Source organism: Coenobita brevimanus, chromosome 57 (genome assembly GCF_032717465.1).
Source record: "Coenobita brevimanus isolate Jiangsu-jjx chromosome 57, ASM3271746v2, whole genome shotgun sequence".
NCBI lineage: Eukaryota > Metazoa > Arthropoda > Malacostraca > Decapoda > Coenobitidae > Coenobita > Coenobita brevimanus.
Window position 1 is genome coordinate 22962225 of NC_137010.1, and position 15103 is coordinate 22977327.

Below are 15103 nucleotides of genomic sequence, written 5' to 3' on the forward strand. Positions count from 1 at the left end.
TTGTAATAGCAGACAAGGCAATAAACAATGAAAATGACACAATCTTCATCATCATCCTTATCCAATGTCTCATGCATACATGGGGTGTGGGAATCTAGAATAAAGGTCTTTCATCTCTATGAGGATATCCATCCAACCATACTCCAATTCTTGATCGTCCCACCAAAAACATAAGGGCCCAGAGCTACATTAACTCTCTACAACTCTTTTGATGCAATCTGAGTCCAACCACTTCCAAGTACTAAGTGACTGCCTCTCACCAGCCCAGACCTCACGTTCCCCACACTCCTCACTCAGCGATATGTGCGGTATCAGAAACTGATTTCAATCATTTCATTCCCCCACCCTTATTATAACTGTATTGTTTTGAAACTGGTTTATGTTATTAACCTCTCCATGGCCGAAGGCCCGGAATTTTCCGTGCACTCCAGGCCGATGCCAGGGCCATTTTTTGAAGTTTCGAAAATTTGTTTACTTTTCTTGCCATATTGAAGAGAAAGTTCAGATGCACCTAACAGTGCAAATCCCAGCTTCCTAGACTCATTTTATGGCTTGCAATGGAGCGCGGAAGTTGCAGAAATATCGGCAACCGATATCCGCTGCCCAGGGGCACTACTGCAACGCAACTGGGCAGGTGTTACTTTTTTTTTTTACCTCTCAAAACAATACGAATGGTGCTGAAATGTTGTGCATATATGAGATATGATGATATCGAATGATTTCAGTACATAATCTGTTAGGAATGGCTGGAAAAAAATCATGAATATTTTTTCACCTTTTTGATATAAAATATGTTTATGGTAGTTTCGAGTTATTTTTCATGTTACCGTTGTGCCCATGATTGGAAAAGGGAGCAAAAGAGTTGAATTTTCGGTCCTAAATGAGAAAACTGCACGTCCTCCAAGGTTAGACTCTGCCACAGGAGAATAAAGCGGAGGGTCAGATCCAATTAGCAATGCGGAAGTTGAGTTGCAACTTCGAGCTCCCACACCACGAGCATGGCTAAAAATAGAATCGTAATGCAGTTTCAGAAGTCTAATTATTATGAATACAGATAGAAAGCAGAAATAAATAAGTTTACAGACAGGGGAACACGCATTTTTTTCTGTAATAACATGTTCATCTTTCTCTATCATTTAACGTTCATCTTTATCATTTTACCTTGTTATTTTCGCAATATATAATGCTGTCTCGTAAACAGGGTGATTGTATGTGTTTTGCAAGGGAGGAAAAAGATTGTATTTTGTCTGGGTCGAGATAATGGGTGTAATTATGAGCGAAAAAATCGTACATCCACTCGTCATGACAGCAGGTGGTGAACTGACAGATGATATGTGAGAGGGTGAAGTCAAGGTCAGTCTCAAGTCCCAGATTTTTCGTTTACTTCCCGGAGGTTTTCACAGTTTTCTACAAGTTCCACTGCATCAAATGATCCAAACCATTACAGCAAACCTGAGCAAATAGGTAAAGATACCAAGACAAAATGTATTCTTCACTTATCACGTCTTTTTGTATGTGCCTGTATTACTTCATAATCGTACACAGGTGGTTGTGTGTGTTTTACAAGAGAGGACAAAGATGATATGTTCTGCCTAGGTCGAGATAATGGGTGTAGTTGTGCTTGTTTAGGCATGGCTAGGAGTGAAAAAATCGAAAATCCACTCATCACAGCAGCAGGCTTTGAACTGCTTGATGAGGTGTATGGGAGTGTAGTGTAGGTCAGTGTGAAGACATTCAGAACGTTCGTTCACTTCCCAAAATTTTTTGCAGTTTTTTATAGGCCACACTCAAATGACGCCTGCGGCCACTGATCGGCTAAACATCATTTGACGCCGGCGACAACGGAGGGGTTAATGAATGATCTCCCTAAAAAAAAAAAAAAAAAAAAAAAAAAAAAAAAAAAAAAACAGGAATTACTATATTGTATCATTCATTTATTCAATGCTCACTTACTCACAGACACATAAACATTTTGGGAATGATTACAGAATATTGGAGAGCATATGGTGGTAGCTGGTGGCGACCATCATCCACTCACTTGATGTAGTGCCGCCTACTTCTTCCTTAGCAGTTATCATTCTTTTTCTGTGCCTGCCCTCCTCTCTTCCTATATCTCCCATCTTTCCTGTCACTTCTTATTAATCTTCTTTCCTTTACAGGTGGCTTTACATTGAGTGACAAGCCAAATGGTTTCCTGTAAGCCAAGAAACCATTTACAATGCTGGGCAGCAACCATATAACCAACCCATACGTGCTCCCTACGTGTCAACAAGTGGGTTGGTGGAGGGTTAGTGCCCCTCCCCGTAAAATCAATAACTCAAAGTCAAATGGCCACCCCTTACAGGATTATGGTGTCTGGCAATAGATAGATAGATAGATATATCTGCGATCCATTTCGTAAAAAAATGACACTTCTAGCTATACTAGAAAATTTCTTACGGCATACGAAATACCAACAGTATTTCATCGCACCTGGCCGCTCTGAGTGAACTGTTTCCTATCATTTCATTCTCACCTGCCCAGACCTCATGCTCCCCACATTCCTCACTCAGTGATTTGTGCGGCATCGAAAAACGATTACAATCATTTCATTCCCCTGCCCTAATTTTTAACTGTATTGTCGTGAAACTGATACGTTACAAATTAATTAATGATCTTCCTAATGAATGAAAAAATAAATAAAGGATATAAAACACCATACTTTATCATTCAGTAATGAATTCGTTTATTCACTGACATATATTCATATACTGTACTCGTACACTATATTTATGTCAGTGAGTAAATGAATACATTACCGAACAATAAAGTATGGTGTTTTATATCCTTTATTTATTTTTTCATTAATTAGGAAGATCATTTATTCACTTGTAACATGTATCAGTTTCATAACAATACAGTTAAAAATTAGGGCAGGGGAATGAAATGACTGTAATCATTTTTCGATGCCGCACAAGTCACTGAGTGAGGAATGTGGGGAGCGTAAGGTCTGGGCGGGCGAGAATGAAATGATAGGAAACAGTTCACTCAGAATGGCCAGGCGTGATGAACGACAATTGTTATTCTGTATGCCATAAAAAAGTTTTCTAGTATAGCTAGAAGTGTCATTTTTTTACAAAATGGATCCCAGATAAATGCTCTAGAATATTCTACAATCATTGCCAAAATGTTTATATGTCTGAAATTGGGAGGGAGGAGGGCAGACACAGAAAAAGAATGATAACAGTAAAGGAAGAAGTACACAGCACTACACCAAGTGAGTAGATGATGGCAATCATGTACTGTATACTGTACTGAAGATTAACTGAAGAGAATTAAACTGAATTTCTGTACACAGCTCTTGTACTGTCAGAAGTAAACATTAAGCCTAAGTCACAACATTGGTGAAACACTGCCTCAGTGTGTGTGTGTGTGTGTGTGTGATCAGTTTACCATTGGACCTGCATGTTCCTTATCTCTCGAATCTGGTGTAAAGCTGCCAAGTGGGTGTCAGTAGTTGGCGTACTGATGGCGGGTAATCATGTAATACTCTCCCCAACCCCCCAAGGGGGGGGAGTCTTACACCCTTTATAACCCTACATATATGTATTATATATCTGTTAAAACAGGAAAAAAAAAAAAATCAAATACTGTAATAAGCAGGCCAAAATGTCACTGGACTGTACAGGGGGGTCCTGAATACAAGTAGTTACAGAGAAAATATAGGAAAAAGGGGGTTCCATGTTTCACCACCACCAACTTATACCCATGGGATGGCTATGTAAAGGAATTCTAAAACAAGTACATAGGACAGCTATATCTAAAACATACATAAAGTAGGCACTCCATGCTTACCCATTATGTATTCATACAGTAGCCAATTTACTAGGGGCATGATGCAAACCATGTACATAAGGCTTTTTTCATTATAAAAGCTCACATTGACAGACCACAATATAATCTGTCTCTCTTCTCTCCCCCCCCCACTGCTATTTTTCTACCACTTTTCCTCATCCTCTTTTCACCTTTCTACTTTCTTTTCCTCCTACTGTTACATCTATCCCTCTCTCTCACTCATATTCAAGTTGCATTCAATAACTATAATAATGTAACAGTATGAGAAAATTAAATAAAAGAGGAAAAACACAACTTACATCCCTTTCATCAGTGATGGAGACAATGTTTACTTAAGCTGACCCTGGGATTCTGGCCTCTATGCAGCCGACACAGACCTTAACTCTCTCTCTAGCTAGGTTAACATAAAGGATAATAATTCTCTCTCTCTCTCTCTCTCTCTCTCTCTCAAGCTATGTTAACATAACGGATAATAATTCTCTCTCTCTCTCTCTCTCTAGCTAAGTTAACACGGGATAATAATTCTTTTTCCTCTCTCTCATCACATCCAAAGATTAAAAAAGAAACCAATAGAGAGAAAATACATAAAAGAGGAAAATACAACTTGCGTTCCCTCATCAGTGATGAGGTTATGTTTACCTAGGCCAACACAGGCAATTCTGGCCTCTGTGTAGCTTGCATAAGCATTACATACTGTAGGTATGCAGCTAGCATAAGCATTACATAGGTTTGTTTGCTCTCTCTCTCTCTCTCTCTCTCTCTCTCTCTCTCTTCTCTCCAGTGGTGAAGGAGAATGTGGGATGAAAAAATTTGTGTAACTAAGGTTCTGATATGATATTTCCTGAAGAATAAGAGTGATGATCATCATCATGATGTAGGGGAATCCTAGCATACTGATCCCCTGTATATATTTTTTGCAATAGTGAAAAATATGTGAAATGAACTCTGTAAGATACATCTGTTTCAGTTCAGTAACAATAATGCCCAGTAAAAGTAGAAATACATTTGATCTTCAAATCACATGCATGGATACACAGTATCAGCACTTGCTACACACACACACACATCATATGGAATCCAAGTTTAAAAAACATATTCTGACAACATCTGATTCTCTTCGTATGGTAACTTGAATGAAATGAGGTCATCTATTGTTGCCCAAAATTCCAAGTTACTGTACAAGTAAAGTTGCCAGGAAACTGTGCTTGGGTGGCAAGATGAATGGTGCAGATTTAGATTTGGGGGATTTTTCTGGGAATTCTATTAAATTCAGTCATCTGCTGCAATGGGTAACATTCTACACCGGGTTATGTGCTGATGGATAATTAAGAGTTTACTGTATTATGGGCTACATATTCTGTATACTTCAGTTCATGCATTTTATCATTTAAGACAGCAAACATGATGTGGGATATGACCATATTTTTGGAAAATGATCATTACAACCTAAGTTCACATACAAAACGGCTGCGCAATAAGTGTTAGAAAACTTACACTGTAAAACTAACATTTAACTGTTTTTTACTGTTACTCTGTTAATTCCAATATGCTTTTGCTTATCAGCTAATTTTTCTCTTCTGATACAGATACCAATACTAATAAGCTTTTCCTTGCTGAATTACAGTACTAACATGACCAGCAGCTATGAGTGTGAATCAAGTGCCCAACTATGTTGTCCAACCGTCTTAGCTACTTCACTGGAGGGAAGAAGAAAAAAAAAAAAATCCTGATACAATCTCCATTCCTCTTCCACAGGTAACGGGATCTCTAAACCAACTAAGCATTAGGGTGTTTCTATCCTACTACTCCAGCTGTTTAGATGGAGGGATAGTCAAAGATTGCTGCATGATAACAAAGTGGAATGAAATCATCATCATCATCATCCAGACCTCCTTTCCCATCCTAAGGCAGGATGAGGAGTAGCAATGTCCAGACAGCCAAAGTTTGCCCAATTCAATGGCCAACGCTTCCATTCACTCATCAATCAAGCCCTCAAAAACCTGGCTCCATCTGATAGGCCAAAAAAAATTTCACCACATTCTGTAGCTTCACATATCTGATAGAGCTAATCCACAAGCCGTCACATTAAAAAGGGGTGCCACATCCCTGGTCATGCATTTCTCCATGCAAAATTCACCCAAACAGCTCGATCATGTCAGTCCTTTAGCCTGAATGACTTCCATACCTCTCTTCCTTATACACTCATCCACCTCATCCCTCCACCTTCTTCTTGACCTACCATACCTCCTCCCTCCTTCAAATTCGCTCAGATATACCTTCTTCACCAATCTATTGTCATCCATTCTCTCCACATGACCCTACCACCTCAGTACCTTCTTTTTGATTCTGGTGTCCACAGACTTCCTCACTGCACATCTTTCATGAATCACATTATTCCTTATCCTATCCACTCTCTGTACTCCATATATATTCCTCAGCAGTCCCATCTCCACTTTTCTTACTCTTGACATTTCATTTTCATGCTGCACCATAGTCTCACATCCGTATATTAAAGCTGGCACAAACACTCCTTCATAATAAGCCTTACGCAACTGCAACACTCAAGCCACTGTTTCTTATTAAGGCCTTCATAGCACCTGCTACTTTCCTTCCTTGTGTCACTCTACTTTCCACTCTTTTGCACATTTTCCTCTTTTCTATCACTGTACCCAGGTATCTGAACTCTCACCAATTCCTATCTCTCTCCATTCACTGTAACATCCCACTGGGAGTCACCTTCTCTCTCAAAAACCATCACTTTACTCTTTTTTACATTTACTCTCATGGCATGACACTCACAGACATCTACAAAACTCCACACTAGTCTACCAAGCTCTTGTCCAGTTTTTGTAAGTAGCATTGCATCATCAGCATACAACAAATTTGAGATATTCCATCCATCACCACTCACTACCAACCCCATCCCTCTCTCCATCACTCATGTTTTTACTTCTCTCATCACCCCATCCATATATATATATATATATATATATATATATATTGAACAACCATGGGGACATCACACAACCTTGTCACATGTCCACATTATGTACAATAATCATTTTATAATAGTTACCACAGATAAGATTATAGCATAAAATTACAGCAGACATACAGACAAGTTTTCCATTATATTTTCAACTAATGCTCAACCTACCTGTTCAAGCTCATCCTCAGAGATTTGTGGTGCTGACAGAACCAGTTTGCTCCTCTTTGTTTTGGCATCTCCATTTTCAAAGACTGAGTTCGGGACGCCTTGTTCCTTCCGCTCCTTCATCTTCTGCTTGTCCTTCTTCCGCTCCCGATCCTCCCGCTCTGATCTCAGCTCCCCATCAAGGTGTTGCTGTCTCAGTCGCTTGAAGTTCGGTTGCATTGGATCGTAAGTCTCCTGGGATGTGTCATGGAAGCCAGGTGCAGGACGCTTCTCAAACGGAATTTCCTCATTGTAGTCAACCCCTTTGCGTTTCTTCCGCCGCTGCTGCAGGTCTATCCCGGCAGCTCTCAACTCCCGTCGTTTCTGCAGTGCTGCCAGTCGACGTGCCTCCTCCAGTTGCTTCTCACGTGCCTACGTATGACACAACAAGGTTTGATATTAAGAAACATACAATAATACAAGCATCATCATTTCCTCACCCCAGAATAGAGTGAAGAAGCATCCACAAACAAGGAAATATGATGTGTGAAAGTATGAGAACCATCACTGCATGCACTGTGAAACAGGTCAATCACTAACACATCATCCAGACCCCAGAATCCCTGCACCACCACACAACCATAACTTTTTTTTTTTTTTTTTTTTTTTTTTTTTTTAAGACATGCTTCACAAATCTTCTTATTAAACAGTCAGCCCATCAGCAATAATGTTTAACATGGGGTGCTAAACCTTGTCATGAAGTCCTCCATACACACTTCACCCAGTCAGCTTGATACCCCTGTTAATTCCCTAGCCTCATCAATTTCCATACAATATTTTCTCACACTCATCAACCAAATCCACCCACCTTCTCACACACTTCCTTCCCCTTTAAAGTTTACTCACATATACTCTTTTCATCACCCTACCTACATCCATTCTCTCCAGATCACTAAACTACAATATCTATGCACACACTCTTCTACCCTCTTGTCAACCAACCTCCTTACTCCACACCTTTTCAAAACAGACTGTTCTTATCATATCATTACACACTGAACAAAAATTAAAAATAAATCCCATATCCACTGGTTTTACTCTTGACATTTTGCTCTTATGCTATGCTAGTCTCATATCTTAAGTTAATATGGATATCAACAAACATTTTTGTAATCCAGTTGCAGCCTCTACACTCAGGACTGTTTAGTACACGGGCCTCACAGCACCAGTCACTTTTCTTCTCTGTGGAAAGATTCCTTTAAATTCAAATTAAGTGTTTGTAAGACATTCATCATCATCATCACCATCATCCGGACCTCCTTTCCCTCCCTACGGCAGGGTGAGGAGTAGCAACGTCCGGACTGCCCAAGTCTGCCCAATCCAATGGGTCATGCTTCCATTCAATCACCATTCAAGCCCCCGGAATCCTGGCTCTATCTGATACGCCAAAAACTTTCACCACATTCTGTAGCTTCACATAAATATATCCGATAGAGTCAATCCAAATGCTGTCACGTTAAAAAGAGATGCCATATCCCTGATCATGTGCTTCGCAAAACATTCATCCAGCCAGCTCGATCTCTTGTCAGTCCCCTAGCCTCACTGACTTCCATATCCCTCTTCCTCACTCACTCACTCACCATATCCCACCAACTTCTTCTTGGCCTACCTTGCCTCCTCCCTCCTTCAAATTTGCTCAGATACACCTTTTTCACCACTCTGTTGTTATCCATTCTCTCCACATGACCATACCATCTCAGTACGCTCTCTTCAATTCTGGTGTCCACAGACTTCCACACTTCGCATCTGTCACGAATCACATTACCACATATCCCATCCACTCTCTGTGCTCTATAAACATTCCTCAGCAGTCCCATCTCCACTGCTCTCACTAATGACCATTCATTTTCATGCCACACCATAGTCTCACATCCATTTGCTAAAGTAGGCACTAACACTCCTTCATGCGAGCCTCGTGCAGCTGCAACACTCAAGCCTGTTTCTTACCAAGATCTTCATAGCACCAGCTACTTTCCTTCCTTGGGTCACTCTACTTTCCACTTCATTTGCACATTTTCCTCTCTTTTCTATCACTGTACCCAGGTATTTGAACTCTCTCACCACGTCCAGTCTCTCTCTGTTTACTGAAACATCACACTGGGAGTCACCTTCTCTCTCAATTATCATCACTTTACTCTTTTCTACATTTACTCTCAAGGCACAATGCTCACAAACATAAGCAAAACAATACACTAGTAAACCAAGTTCTTGTCCAGTACTGCAAGCAGTACTGCATCATCAGCATACAACAAATTTGAGATATTCAATCCATCACCATTCATTATCATGCCCATCACACTCTCCATTACTCGTGCTTTTACTTCTCTCATCACCTCAACCAAATATATGTTGAACAGCGATGGGGACATCACACAACCTTGTCACATGATCCCACTGATCATGAATCATTCCTTTAGATGCCCATTTACTCTTACACATGCCTCACTACGTTTTCATTTTTGTTTTCGAAGGCTCCAACGTGCTTGCATGCGTCAACCTTGGTCACTTAATGGCGGCTCTCCATGCTGCTCGATCTCTGGGAGCCTCCCTGTTCAGTCCCTTAACCCTGAGGTCACGCTTAATAACCTCACGCCAGGTCTTTTTTGGTCTACCCCTTGCAACCCCACCCCTAATATTAATGCTTCTCACTTTCTGCACTCAATTATCATCCCCCATCCTCTCCACATGCCCAAACCACTCCAATCTACCTCTCCTCAACACAACACCGATACACTTCAGTCCCATCATACCTCTCAACTCTTCCATTGTAAACCTAGCTCCCCCTGGGCCTTGCACTCAAGGACACACTGACATCCACCTAATCACTGTCATTTCTGTACGTCTGAGCCTGCGAATATCCTCTTCCTTTACTACCCAGGTCTCACTACCATACAGCATTACACTTCTAACATATGCTGCATAGAAAGATACCTTGGCATGAAGGAAGAGCCCTCTCAATATCAGGAGAGGCAACAGCTCTCTGAACTTCCTCCAACCACTCCTCACCCTGGCCACAGAGCTAGCTCCAGCCCCACCTCCAGCACATAACATTCTCCCAAATAACAAAACTCTTCCACACACTCTAAAGACTCACCATCAAGTTCAGTCCTTTCACACCTGACAATCTCCACCTGCTCTCCCTGACACACCACACACACAAAATCAACATCATCCCGCAGTCTGCCTCTACTATCACTACATCTCTTATGTACCTACTTATCACAAACATTGCACAAGATGGAATTACTTCCCACGCCCTTGTCGTAAATTGTACATGGCCAATCTCCCTCTTCTTTGACAGTACCACCATCAACCCTAGATTCATCACTTTTGTTTTATCTGCATTTACTCTCAAGCCCTTCGGCCCCATACCATCTCTCCACTTCCTAAATCTTTCCTCCACCTCCCTTTCATTCTCTGCAATCAACACCAAATCATCAGCATAAAACATCTCCCATGGGAGTCCATTTCTGAAGTTAAGTGAGAGGGCTTCAAGTACCATGATAAACAAAGGGAGTCAAAACTGCCCCCTCATGCACACAAACATTCACAGAAAACTCATTACTCAAATCTCCATTCACTCTTACCTGGGTGCGAATACCCACAAACATGGCCATACCCAACCTAACCAGCCACCCGTTCCCAAGATTTCTCAAATGCCCACTTCACCTCATCCCTAAGGACTCTACCAAAGGCCTTCACCAAATCAACAATAACAAAGTATGGTCCCCTTTTCTTACATATATATTTTTCCTTAAATTGCTGAACAATGAATATGGCATCAGTGGTCCCCCTGCCTGGCATAAACCCAAACTTCATCCCATTAACCCCTAATCGCCGGCTGAAGTATATAGCCGTCACGATTTTGGGCACTGAGCAACGCCGGTTGACACGTACAGCATTTCTCATCGGCCAGACCACCTGGAGACGTAGGGATACTTTCATTTCAAAGAGGAAGAGTTGGTGATTCTTATTTATCTATATTTTTTCTCTAGCTGTTATAGTTTAGCAGATATTAGGGTTTGAAGTAATTTTTATTTTTCTGTCACGGATATCCCCTATAGGGAGAAGAATGCAACATCGGAAAACCCCGGCGTGTAGGGGATAATATTCACTCATTCTCTAATCATACCTTCTAGAACGCTCTCCATTACCTTCATTATCTGATCTATAAGCTTAATACCTCTATAATTTCCTCTTTCCAGGGCATCAACCTTCCCCTTGTACAGATTTGCAATAACACTCTTCAGACAATCATCTGGGCCAACACACTCTATATCATCATATTTATCAGGTCAGCGACTAACCTCACTCCTATATCTCCTGAGGCCTTCAACATCACATTTCAGCAGTCAACCCAGACACACCTGCTGCCTTCCCCACCTGCATCCTGCCTGCTGTCTCACTCACAGCAGCAGCATCAATCAAGGGCCAATGGCCAAACATCAGATCTGGCTCCAAACCTTCCCAGTCCCCATCAAACTCCTCATTCAACAACTGGCTACAATGCTCTCTCCATGCGTCTTTAATATACCCACTGTTCACCACTACCCTTCCTTCATCATTCTTCACACACTGCTCACCTATAATATCCCGATTCACGACCATCATAAAAACTCTCGACGGCCCCTAACAGTTTACCATCTACAGTTCTACACCACACGTGCGCAAAACCTTCCACAATTCTTCTCTGTCTACTTTGTTGTAGGCTTTTTCCAGATCCATAAATGCCATAAACACCTTATAGTCCTTCTCACAAGCCTTTTCTGCTATCTGTCCCATCCATCCATCCATCATCCAATCCTACATTGCTCCATGAGGAGCACAGGAGCCCAGGGCTGACAAGTTGGTCCGGACATTTTAGATGAGAGTGAATGCTATCTGTCTCACTGCAAATATTTGATCAACACATCCTCTACCACTTCTAAAGCCACCCTGTTCATCATTCACTAAGACTTCTGATATCTTTCTTATTTTATAAGAATTCTTCCATATACCTTCCCTAAAACATTCAATAAACTTATACCACGATAATTCTTGCACTCACTTTGCTCATCTTTGTTTTTGTACAGGGGTACAAGCACAGTTTTTTTCCATTCTGCTGGCACAGTTCACTCATCCATGCCTTCTTACATTGCTCCAATAAGCACTTCATTCTGTTCTCTCCACTACACTTAATCATCTCTGCATACACCTCATCAACCTCGGCAGCTTTCCCATTTATCAGCCACTTCACAGCGTTCTTCACCTGCGCAAGTGTCATGTTTCCTATCGCTGCATTCCTTCTCTGCACACCCCCAAAACCAATCATGTTTATAGCCGCTCTGATCTCTCAATTCCCATTCATCATGCTTTCAAAATATTCGTCTGGTCCTTATTTCATCCCCGTGGGTAAATAATCTACCACTTATATCCTTCACACTTTCACATTTCCTTCCACTGTCACTTCTACATTTCCACACCTCTTTCCAGAATAACTTCATATTTTCAGAGTAATTTGCATTCATTTTTCTTCCTAGATCATCACCTACCTCCTTCGCTTTTCCTCTTCACTTGTATCTTTACGTGCTTCTTGCTCTCAATATGTTCACTTCTTATTTCAACTGAACCCCTGTTCTGTAACCACTCTAGCCACTTAATCCTCTTTTCCTCCGGTGCTCTCTTAACCTCTTCATCCCACCATGCTGTACCTTTCTTCTTTGTTGTTAGTCTTGCCACACCACACACTGCTTTAGCATTCCTAACTAGGCATTCCCTATATGCATTGCACAGGCTGTCCAGATCCATTTCATTCCAATTTACTGATTCCAAATCCTCCCCTACTTTGCTCCTGTATTCATCTGCCATTTCTTTGATCCTCAGCTTCGTGACTTTCAGCCTTTCTCTCTGACTGCTCCTGTCTCTCCTGGTTCACCACACTCCTCTCAGCTTGATATTACATTCCACAATCACAAGATCTAACATATCTCCACATCATCCTCTCCTGGCCCTCGTAGTAGCAACTATTCCCAGCAATGACCTCTCTACGAGCACAAGAAAATGGGTTATTTATTTATCCATCCCTCATCCAATCCTAAATTGTCCCATGAGGAACGTAGAAGCCCGGGGCTAGGCAGTTGGTCCCGACATTTAAGATGAGAGTGATCAGCTGCACACATCCCTGAGTGGCATTACATGAACAATCCCCAACCATCCCTTGGATATAAACCTTCACTGGCTCATTCTGATTGGAACGCAATAATTACCCACTAAACCGCAAACACCAGAATTCTGTTACATGGTTACCACCCAGTGTAGTAAATGGTTGCCTGGTGTACAGGAAACAATTTGGCTTGTCATTCAGTGTAGAGTATTTATTTATTTATTTATTGGAAAAAAAGAAAAAAAAATTATCTACAGAGTGGAGCTCAACGGATAAATGTGCTTAAATTTTATTGTTTATATTTGTAAGCAATACTTTAACAGCAATATGTTTAAGTTCATTTAATCTTAAAACAGCAATTATGTCAGCATTTCAACAGTGACAACCTTGGCTAGACGGAAAAGGGAAAAGGGAAGAAAAAGTCACTTCAACAGTTGATTCATTTGTCAGCCTCTGCAGCCAAACAACAGTTTGTCATTCTATTATAATAATTTCTTCTACTTTAAAACACTTAAGGCGTGATTCCACCGAGGCAATGTTTTGGTAGCATGTGGCATGCTACATTGTCGCATATGCCAAGTGTGTTCCAACCACTTCAACACAAGGCAACATGTAGCATGCGACTGTGTGGCATGCAACAGGTGGCAACAAGTTGCCCGTAGAACGTGACGCATGCGACAAGATTTAGCTTGTTGCCTAGTGTTGCCCGCCTTCCCACCAGTCGTGGGAAGGATTCGATGTTGAAAGCAACAAGATGAATTGGTCTCTAGAAAAAACCACAGAATTTATAGAACATATAAAACTTGCAGTTCTTTGGGATATAAGTTTGGAACAATACAAGAATAACCACGCTAAACTAGATGCACTGCGGGGATTAGCCAAGAACACACACACACACACACACACACACACTCTTTTCTCTCTCCCTCTCTCTCTCTCACACACACACACACACACACACACACACACACTCTTTTCTCTCTCCCTCTCTCTCTCTCTCTCTCACACACACACACACACACACTCTTTTCTCTCTCCCTCTCTCTCTCTCTCCCACACACACACACACACACACACTCTTTTCTCTCTCCCTCTCTCTCTCACACACACACACACACACACACACACACACACACACACACCCTGTCAAAGAAAAACACAAAAGAAAAACATTAAAAAAACACTCCCTCACAGGAAGCCTCAAAGTTAGCCTTTTAAACAGAAACCAAAAACAATAAAAACAAAAAAAGCTGATGTTTTCTATGCATATTGTGTTGCCCAAAGTTGTGAGAGAGAGAGAGAGAGAGAGAGAGAGAGAGAGAATCAAATTAATTACCCACTAAGAATGTGTTTACAAAAGGCGCATCAAAGCTGAGAAACATTGCAAAAAGTCTCTCTCTCTTTCGAATTTTGTCTTCTCTTGTCGCTTCTCCTCTCTCTTCCCTACTTCTCTTCTCTCCGTTCCTTTCTTTCTCTCTCTCTCTCTCCACCAGTCTTTATACTGTGCCAACACTAGCAAATCTTTCTTCTGTTACATTACTCCCTCTGTCCTGTCTCTTGTTAAGCTACGATACGGTACTTCAGAAAATTTTTGCATTCGTGCCTTCCTCTTGACGGCAGGCATGCAGCACCCATCTTTCTATACATTCACACCTATTTATAAGTTACTCGGCAGTGTGTGTGTGTGTGTTTTACACAGTATCTACTTGTACGTTTTTTTTGTTAATCTCTGTCTATCTACATATCTGTCTGTCTGTCTGTTACATCGTGTTGACAACTGGCTCAGTTTTTGTTGAATCGGTGGAAAAGGTTTTGTGGTATTCAACATAAACATTGGCATGTAGCAAGCTACACGAAACAACAATGTTGACTTGTCGCAGTCAACATGTCTCATGGTTGAATGCTGCATTCAACATAATGCACATGTTGAAAGC

At 41.2% G+C, this 15103-nt stretch overlaps 1 protein-coding gene across 1 annotated transcript in view; it reads right to left on the minus strand.

Moving 5' to 3' along the window:
• The window catches only part of Cdc5 (cell division cycle protein 21), a 141537-nt gene that overhangs the window by 95095 nt on the left and 31339 nt on the right, over nt 1–15103 (minus strand). The window contains exon 4 of the mRNA XM_080274235.1: nt 6992–7399. Within this exon, the coding sequence (XP_080130361.1) occupies nt 6992–7399 (408 nt within the window). The remainder of the gene's footprint in view (nt 1–6991; nt 7400–15103) is intronic.